This window comes from Rattus rattus, chromosome 5 (assembly GCF_011064425.1).
Source record: "Rattus rattus isolate New Zealand chromosome 5, Rrattus_CSIRO_v1, whole genome shotgun sequence".
NCBI lineage: Eukaryota > Metazoa > Chordata > Mammalia > Rodentia > Muridae > Rattus > Rattus rattus.
In genome coordinates this window covers 133,345,181-133,354,111 of record NC_046158.1, presented here as the reverse complement: position 1 = coordinate 133,354,111, position 8,931 = coordinate 133,345,181, and the positions used below count along the sequence as shown (strand labels likewise).

The 8,931-nt window shown below is 45.0% G+C and overlaps 1 protein-coding gene across 1 annotated transcript; it reads right to left on the bottom strand.

Moving 5' to 3' along the window:
* Window positions 1-421: 421 nt before the first annotated feature.
* Bpifa2 (BPI fold containing family A member 2) lies at window positions 422-8,513 on the bottom strand. Its single transcript, XM_032902420.1, has 9 exons — window positions 8,482-8,513; window positions 7,450-7,578; window positions 6,791-6,932; window positions 6,167-6,274; window positions 4,992-5,144; window positions 2,775-2,856; window positions 2,103-2,166; window positions 1,587-1,665; window positions 422-593 (listed from the first exon to the last, which is right to left on the bottom strand). The coding sequence occupies exons 2-8, from the start codon at window positions 7,568-7,570 to the stop codon at window positions 1,628-1,630; spliced, it is 708 nt and encodes a 235-aa protein (XP_032758311.1). The 5' UTR covers window positions 7,571-7,578; window positions 8,482-8,513; the 3' UTR covers window positions 422-593; window positions 1,587-1,627.
* Window positions 8,514-8,931: the final 418 nt, after the last annotated feature.

Here is an 8,931-nt window from a genome sequence, read left to right as displayed (position 1 = left end):
CAAGGATGGATTCGGGAACCACTGGGTATCACCAGGATCACTGATGTCCGCAAGGAAACTAATCTAGAGTTGATATCCAGAAACTAAGCGGCAATGGAAGGGCAAAGAGAAGGCAGGCAAGAAAGGCCACAGCGACCTAACCGTGTCTATTTTCCTAGGTCTCATTGGTCAGGATGGCACCAATATACACTTGTGCATGTATGGCTGGCTGGATCATGTCCTACCACATTCACACAGTAGCTGTGTGCCCACTCTCTCTCAGTGTTTCTGAAACTCCGTACATTTCTTTCTTAGCTGTGAGGTATCCCCTAAGTTCCTTCCAGCTATGGCTTCAGCCACTCATTTGAAATCTCCCAAGGCACATACACCACACGCTACCCACGACTATTGCAAAGGACTGAGGCAAGCCACACGCCAGGGTGCAGTTAGGATTTTATTGCTGGGATGGTGGTGACAGGTGTGGAGACTACTCAGGGAAGAAGGGAATCTGGGAGAGTCCTTCCATTGGTATCAGGTAGACTTTGTGTGGATGATAGTAGAACTTCCCAGAAAGAAATGCCACCAGAAGTAAAATAAAGCCAGTGGAGACTAACCTGCAATGAAAACAGAGAAAACATCAGGACACTGGCTGTCTCAGCAGCAGAGAGAGTAGTCTTTACTGGGCATTAATTAGATCCTCTCTGTGTCCACCCAGTCCTACTGTGCCCAGCATGACTTGGGGCATCTAGACGGGAGATGCAGATTTGCAGTCCTGTTCTTGCCCCTTGTCCTGTCCACTTCCCATCCCTTCTTCTGGAACAAGGACACATGGGAAAAGATTATGTGGAAGGCCATGCCCAAGCTAGGGTGAGGATTCAACCCATGGTCAGTGGTGTATGCTCAAAGTTAGGTCTCAGTCAAAAAACTCCCAATAATTTCACTTAGTAACACAGATCCTGGCTCATTCTGGGTTCCTGTTGCTGGCTCAGCATTCAGGGTGTACTCAAACTCAGAGTTCAGCCTGGATTCAAGATCAGGCCGCAATTTCTTTAGTCTTGTGACAGAAATAAAATTAGGCTTACCCTGCCCTCCTGACAGGCTGCTGTGCACAGAGCACAGAGCCTACATGTGATTGATGATAACCACCCCCATAGGCTCATATAATTGAGTTATATCTTATAATAACTGTTACAAAAGCTACTTGGGAAGGATTGTGAGGCATTGACTTATTGGAGGAGTGTCACTAGGGGTGAGCTTTAAGATTACAAAAGGCAATGCCACTGCTAGTCAGTTCACTCTGCCTGGTGATTGTCTCAGTATTCAAGTCTCAGCTACTACTCCAACACCATGCCTGCCTGCCTGATCCCATGATTCTCACCATGATAGTCATGGGCCCTAACCCTCTGGAATTGTGTCTTCAATGCTTTTACACTTTCCCTTGGTCATGTTGTTTTTTTTAAGTTGTTTTTTTTTTTTTCCCGGAGCTGGAGACCGAACCCAGGGCCTTGTGCTTGCTAGGCAAGCGCTGTACCACTGAACTAAACCCCCAACCCCGGTCATGTTGTTTTCTAATGACAATAGAAAAATAATGAAGACACTGCCCATACCAGCAGGGGTTGTCATGGCTTCCTCCTTCTGTTCTTCCTCTTCAGAGGGGGACTGCTAGCTGTCCTGTTAGTACATTAGCTGAAGGAAACAAGTCAAGATTAGCCTCAGTCCTTGTCATGGCAAATTGAACAGAAGCCCACCGAACTTGTTTCCTCCCTCCAGCTCATCACTCTGTCACCTGTGTGACCTCAATCAAGTACATCACTATTCATCTGTGCCCCACTGGACAAACTCTTGTGAGGACCCAATAAGGTAATGGGAGACACAGAAGGACTGTGTAAAGAGACATCCATAGAGGGCCACCTCCAGGACATGACATCATTGGTGCCTGATTCCTGTTGTCCCAGAAACTCTGTTAAGCATGAGAAGATAACGGCTCAAATGAAGCTCCCAGTAAGAAGAGGAGGAGCCAATGGCCTGCCTTAGTCAGGAAACAAAGACCCTGTATTCCTGAGGTCTCCTACAACTCCTGCCTTGGCCCATAGAAAGCACTCCATCCCCAGGCTGTGACTTACAGAGGAGACCCTGAATAGCACTTCCACTCATTGTGCTGAGGAGGTACTGGAGCACTGGGCATAGCTGAGAGACAAAAAGAAGGTAAGCGCATTAAAAAGAGGAAGAGAAAAGAAAACAGACGAGACTTTGCTGGGAACACGCTGCCCACCTACTCCAAGCAGAGGGACTCATTTCCAGGATCCAAGGACAGTTAACTTTGCAATCCCGAACCACGGAATGGCAGCGATCTGAATCAGAACTGTCCCAGGTTACTAACAACCCGTCATCCCAGGATGTCAGAAGTCCAGCATCTGCCTATCTAGGATCCAGAACCCTAACACCCCAGACTCCTAACAACCTTGAACTCTTGAATCCTGGAAGTTTAAGATCCTCAGAAGGCTGAAGCCTCTGGAGAGGCCTGAATATGGATGTCTAAATAAGGGTGTGTTGGTTGCAAGAAAACCTTAGCTTACAGGTAGCTGTTCTGCATAGACACCGTAAACAGCTCAAGGCAGGACCTGTGGTTTCTGCCTCTGCAGCCCAGCTACTGAGGAGGAGGAGGGGGCAGCAGACATCTCAAAGAGAAGTCTGCTCATCCCAGAAAAAAGTGTCCAGAAAACCCAGCCACACCCATAGATACTTCTCCTTCCCATACCAGGCCTGGTTCTAGGTGCTAAGAGCTGGGGACTTACGATGTTTTGCAGCAGGATTGACACTGCACCTGTGAGGAGGCCAGATGCACCATCCAGAATACGGTTGATGAAGGGAAGTCGTCTGGAAAAGAAAGGACTTACAAAGCTTAGCCGAGATTTCAAAATAGAGGAGAAAGTCCTCTGGAGGTCAGGTGGCCCACAACCCTGCTCTTTGGTCTCACTTCAGTTTGTCAAGAAGGACCGTCCCTGGGCTTCTGAGCATCTCGTGCCTAAGTAGCTGCTTCCTCGGTGCCTGGGTGCTCATCAAAGCCCTGACACAACATTAATCACTCAGAATCTTATTTACAGAGCACCACATTGAGCCTCGAGGCACTGGGCAGCTTTTAACCTCCTTCATAAACAGGTCTCACTGTGATTGCCCCCTCCCACCTTCAACTCTCCTCCAGATGTGATCTCCTGGGTCAGCCCATGCTGAGTGTACACTGTGGAGAGAGGTGTCTTTCCTTATGCCCTGCCAAGTATGATGGTCTGTGTAGGGCTCTGTATTGTTTTTGAATGCATTAATGGACCAAATACTCTTCTGCCTGACTCTTCCTCAGGATATGCATGATATGTCCCAGGAAACAGAGAGCCTATATTTTTTCACCAAATGGTTCTCCAGAGCTTAGAACAATGTCTGCCTGGCACAGAGCAAATTTTTTTTTTGTGATAAGAATGGGTGAAGTGGGCCAAGTAGATAACTCAGTCCACAAAATATTCACCTTGCAAGCATAACCGCCTGTGTTCACTTTCTAGTGTCCATATTGTTTTAAAAAGAAAGAAACTCCAGCTGATAGCAAACACGTGTAATGTAGCACTGGAGAGACAAATGTGTAGATTCCTGGGACTAGCTGGTCAACCAGCTTAACCTACTTGGTGAGCTGCCGCCACTGACACATGTGTGTGTGTGTGCCCACATACAAGCACACTTCACCCACCCAAAATAAGTAAAGAAAGATCCAATTAAATATCCAGGGATATCTTGTATAGTGTCACCCAATTTTGAACCCAGCCTTTGGGAGACAGAAGCAGGTGATCTCTGAGATTGAAGCTAGGCAGAGGTATATGATGAGACAGTGTCTCAAAATATATGTATACACAAAAGAAACCAAAGACTAGTACTTGAAGGTTAAGGGTATGTTCTTACAAGAAAAAAAGAGAAGTAATCCAGCAAAGGCCCTGAAAGGTGAAACAATGAAAAGAGTTGGACTAGGGAGCAATATAGTTTCCATAAACAGAACATCCATGCAAAGGTATTGCAGTAAGAAAAACCTTGTATGGAGAACAAAACAAAAGCCAGTGGGTCTAGAGAAAGGCACATTATGAGAGCCTTCTTTACCATGTACATTCAGAACCAGTGGAACAGCATGAGATTCCCAGGACTCCTGGGCAAACTGAGATCCTGTCATTGATTTGAGATCGTATCTTTGGTAGAGTAGGATGGGTGGCCTTGGGACATGGCTATCAAGCCTGGAAATCAAGGCCATACCTCTATTTCTGATCAAGGATCCCAACCCGAGCCTTTGACTTGCAGAACACGTTTTCTCTCCCAGACACTGAGTGGTATCACCTCTTCCCACCCCTGCCTGAGCCAAAACTGCTTTATTAAGCACACAAATAAAGATGCAGATTTTGAGGATCAGTCAGGATCCATGATGGAAAAAGACAGGGATAGGATGTCAAGATCTCACTGTAGAAATTTTTCAGAGGGTAAAAATTACTTCAGGACAATCAGAGCCCATGCTAGCATTTAATTTTCCAACTGTGTCCCACCTCCAGTGGATGTAATGTCAATATCTTCAGAGGCATGAGGCACATTGACCCAGCTGAAACACACCACACCTAAATACTTGATTGTGGCTAGAGAGGTCCATCCTTCTGTCTCAGCAATGGAGAGGAACCATCCCTAGAGACCCATGGATTAAGGTTCTTGAGCCCTTACGATGTTATAGGCTCTCCACTAAACATGGATGTTTTCTCACACATCTATCCCAGGAGAGTAAGGATCTCTACTGTACAATGCACAGGTGGGGAAACTGAGGCCTCAAAAGATAAATCTGCAGAAAAGCAGAATTAAAATGTTGACACGGTTGATTCTTGAGGCTAGTCTGATTGTGTTTTCCACAGTACTGCTTCCCGGGTGTAAGATTGGGACTGAATTCAGGGGTCCTGTAGCCTCCCTGGGAGCCCAGCTCTGCTGTCATGAATGAACCTTACCTGCCCAACAAGGAAATGGAGATTTTGTCTGTATTACCGGAGCATTTTCCTAGGGTCACCCCAGGGAGGCCAGTCTGGGCATTGGTTTGAACACTGACTGAGTTTAGGAGGTCCAAGGAAACAGCAACGTCGAGCGTAGGGCCAATGACAGGCCTGTAGAAAACAAGAGTAACACTGGACACAGGCCTAGAAGTCTTTGCAGGTTGCCCACATTTCACCTATCCCTGCGAACATAATCCAGGGTGTCTACTGGTGCAATGTCATAAATGGGTGACGTGTTCTATGTCAACATTGTAAAAGTAATGTTAGCATGTTACATATTCTCTACAACTTTTATACATTTAGATTAGACTTCCTTGAGTTATGCATCTTTAGTATAAGCAGGAATTTTGCTTGGCATGAGACTAAAACTTAAAATACTTGCTAACATGGTAACATAATTATATCATAATATAAACTACATGTGGGCATTCACTTGAAGTATTGTACCTGGTTTAATCCATTTAGTCATGACAACAGTACTAGGAGAGAATCATATTCTGTTTTTTAAGTGAGAGATCCTGGCCATATCGAGGTTAAGCGACTACCTCCACGATCTCATAGCTCATACCTTTTTAAGTGCATCAAATACAAACATCCCTGGACCCCTAATGGTGACTATGTGAGACCAAGGTCACACATATAATTGACAAGTGTTCTCTCTGAAGGATACCCCTAATCTCTAGAAAAACTTTTACATGGATTCTTGGACATTTTTCTTGGTCTCTCATTTAAAATTTTATATACTTAAAAATTCTATTTTACTTATCCAAAAAGTCAAGCCCAAATCAATGATTTTCAGGTTCTGTGAGAGGTCTTATCTCAAAATGAATGTGGCACACCACCACAGATTGCTGATGCTGATTTCTGAACTCAAAGACATGAGACTACATATATGAAGCCGTATACACATGAGTGCACACATGTAACATGCATAAAGCTAGACTACGTAGAACATTCTTTCAAAAGAGAATTAACATGGCCAATCTTCATTAGAATATTTTAAAGATTGGAATTTTAGGCCTCAGAGGGTCCTCTCTTTTTTAGATTAATAAACTAGAACCAGAAGTCACCATAGTAGCTGGGAATTAGCTATATTGCCCTGCATCCTCAATTTCCAATTGCCATATACTCACAGAGAGAAAGAAATGTCAAAAGTCAGGGGCAGTTTCAGGTCGATGTCTTTGCCATTGGAAGACAGCCCAGCTTGAAGATCCAGGACTCTAAATTTATTGACTCGCAACCTGCCAAAATCACACACATGCCTCTTGTAGCATTTTCACTTCTCTTCATCACCCTCTTCCCCCATCCCCGATAAAACCTATGCGGAAGAGTGAGCCTCAGGCACAGTGGATTCAGGGAGGGAACAATAGGCAGCAGAGATTGAACCTGAATCCAGGACTATGTGACTCAGAACTGGGGGAAGCCAGTGCTTGGGACTGGAGGCTATGGAGTCCAGCTTTCTGTCCCTTGAAGAAACTTAGATTTTACTATATTTCGGGAGCCCTTAGGTACGAAGATACAGGTGGAGATGAGGAGAAATGGAATGTTCAACTTGAACATGAAATCACTAAGTGTGGGAGCCCAGCTGTGGGAGCTGTCCACACTGGCCCTGTGGCCCTGCCTCAGACTTACTCAAGCTCTAATGAGCCTTGCCTCAGAACTCCGCAGCTCTGTGGGGGAATAAGAGGCTTATCCATCGTTGTTGACACTGAGTAGTCAAATAGTCCCTTTTCTAGAAGCAAAGAACACCAACTCACAATAAACCATTCAAAGGTGTAAAGCCATTTGAATTGCCAAGCTCCACTTTGTTCAATGTTTCGAGAATGCTGTCCTTGGCTGATGGCCAAGTTGCGGCTTGCTGAAGTGACCCCACATCCAGGTTCAGATTCTGAGCGACAGCTGTAAAAAAACAGTCTCAGTCAGTGCCCTGCGCCACTAGGGAATTTGCCTCCACCCTCCTGGTTTCAGAGAATTCAGTTTCCCTGTGCCTTGTCCCTCAGTACCTGCAACAACTCAGTCAGGGTGGGATCGCCAGAACCTCCTTTGTATACATGAGGAAGCTCGGCCTCCTAAGGTTAGGAAATGTGTCTACACAGCCAAGTCCATACACTGGGATAGGGGAATCCTTATCAACAGCTACCATAATTTAAAATGCAAGCCTCTTAAATTTTTGAAATCTCACTTTTAGGAATGTATCCTGCGCCAATATAAATATTGGCAAGTCTCTATTAAAGCAACGTCCCAACACTGCTTATTTCTTAACCGAAAAGAGCAAAGCAGGAACTGAATAGCAGCACAGTTCTCCATGAGCCATTCATAAAAGACAACACCGCCCCTCCCAGAAGCCTCTGCAATTGCAGGCATGGTGTTTATTTCTCCTGGGACCAGCTAGCTGAAGGGACCAATATTAACTCACCTTCAGAGGGAGAATTAAGAATGTCCAAATTATTCACAGCATTGGCAACGTCACCAAGAAGTGATTCTGAGGTCCCAATAAGCAGGCCACACAAGACCACAAGGCTCCCAAGTTGGAACATCTTTGGTTCTGACAAATGAAGAGTCATAGTAGGAAGAAGAAACAAAATCGCATAGTTAATACCTGCCACTCTCAGGCTTACCTTCCAACAAGACATGCTTCTCCTCACAGTGGCTAAGAGGTAGAGGGAGTGGAGATGCCCATCCTCGAGAGTGGATAAAGTAAGGCCAAATCCACAATGGAATTTTATTCAGCCACAATGAAAAATGATTTCATGGCATTCCATGATATGGATGGAACTGGAAGTCTTTGTGCTTAGCAATTCAGTGAGGCAAAATACCCTATTTTCTGTCATCTGCAAATGAGATTCAAATGTGTGTGTATCTATAACCTAATGTAACAATATATACATATACCCATGCAACATATTCCTCACTTTGCCTGTTGACTTTCCTAAGTTATAATTCTGTTTGGTTATGTTTCTTTTTTTTTTTTTTTTTTTAGAGCTGGGGACCGAACCCAGGGCCTTGCGCTTCCTAGGCAAGCGCTGTACCACTGAGCCAAATCCCCAACCCCTTGGTTATGTTTCAATGAAACTTCGTACCTTCTCTAAAGTCAGCTTCAGACGCCTCCCTAGAGACCAGTTCTAGGTTCCCCAGTGTCTGTCTCCACCAAGCTAGGGCAACACAGTCCTTAGGGAAATAACTATGTCTTCTATCATGATTGAGCCTAGACTCCAGTAGGAAGCCTTTCTCTACACACTAAGACAAGCCATCGATGAATAAAGTCTGAAAGGTCAAGAGAACCCACGTGAGTGGAGGTTGTCATTTCTCTGACTCAGTATCTTCTATGTCTTCAGATTTGTCAGGGTCAAAACTTTCCTAACACAAATAGAGCCTTCCCTCTGCTTCTTCCCCAAAGCCTCCTGAAGACTCTCAGATGGGAACTCATTTTAGTGGAGCCACTACTCACTGGTTTGGAGGAGGAAGGACAGGAAAGCCTTGTTTCTCTGGACGATCTCCTGGGATTCTGGGGTGACCGTGGCCTTATATTGTGGTCCCAAGATGAGAAACAAGCCCCATTTCCGGAATATATAAAGAGACTCCAAAGAAAATACCTAAGGTTAGCCAAGATATTCCAACCCAAAGGTCACCCAGGATGCTTGGGTGACAGTGATGGTCTTCTTGCCAAGACCAAGGTCCTATGTTGTCAAACCTGAGGCTGCCAACAAGGGGTCAGTTCAGTATTTTCTGGAAAGAAGATCCAGAATGAATCGATGGAAGAATGTTCTGTTGGGATAGCTTGTGGAATTTGCCTAGGCTAGCCCAGTCATCTTTTGAGAACTCATAGAAAAGCCAACAGCTTTCTGGTTGTCTAATAAGTACAATAGAATTGTGACTCTCACGTCTCTCAGATCACCCT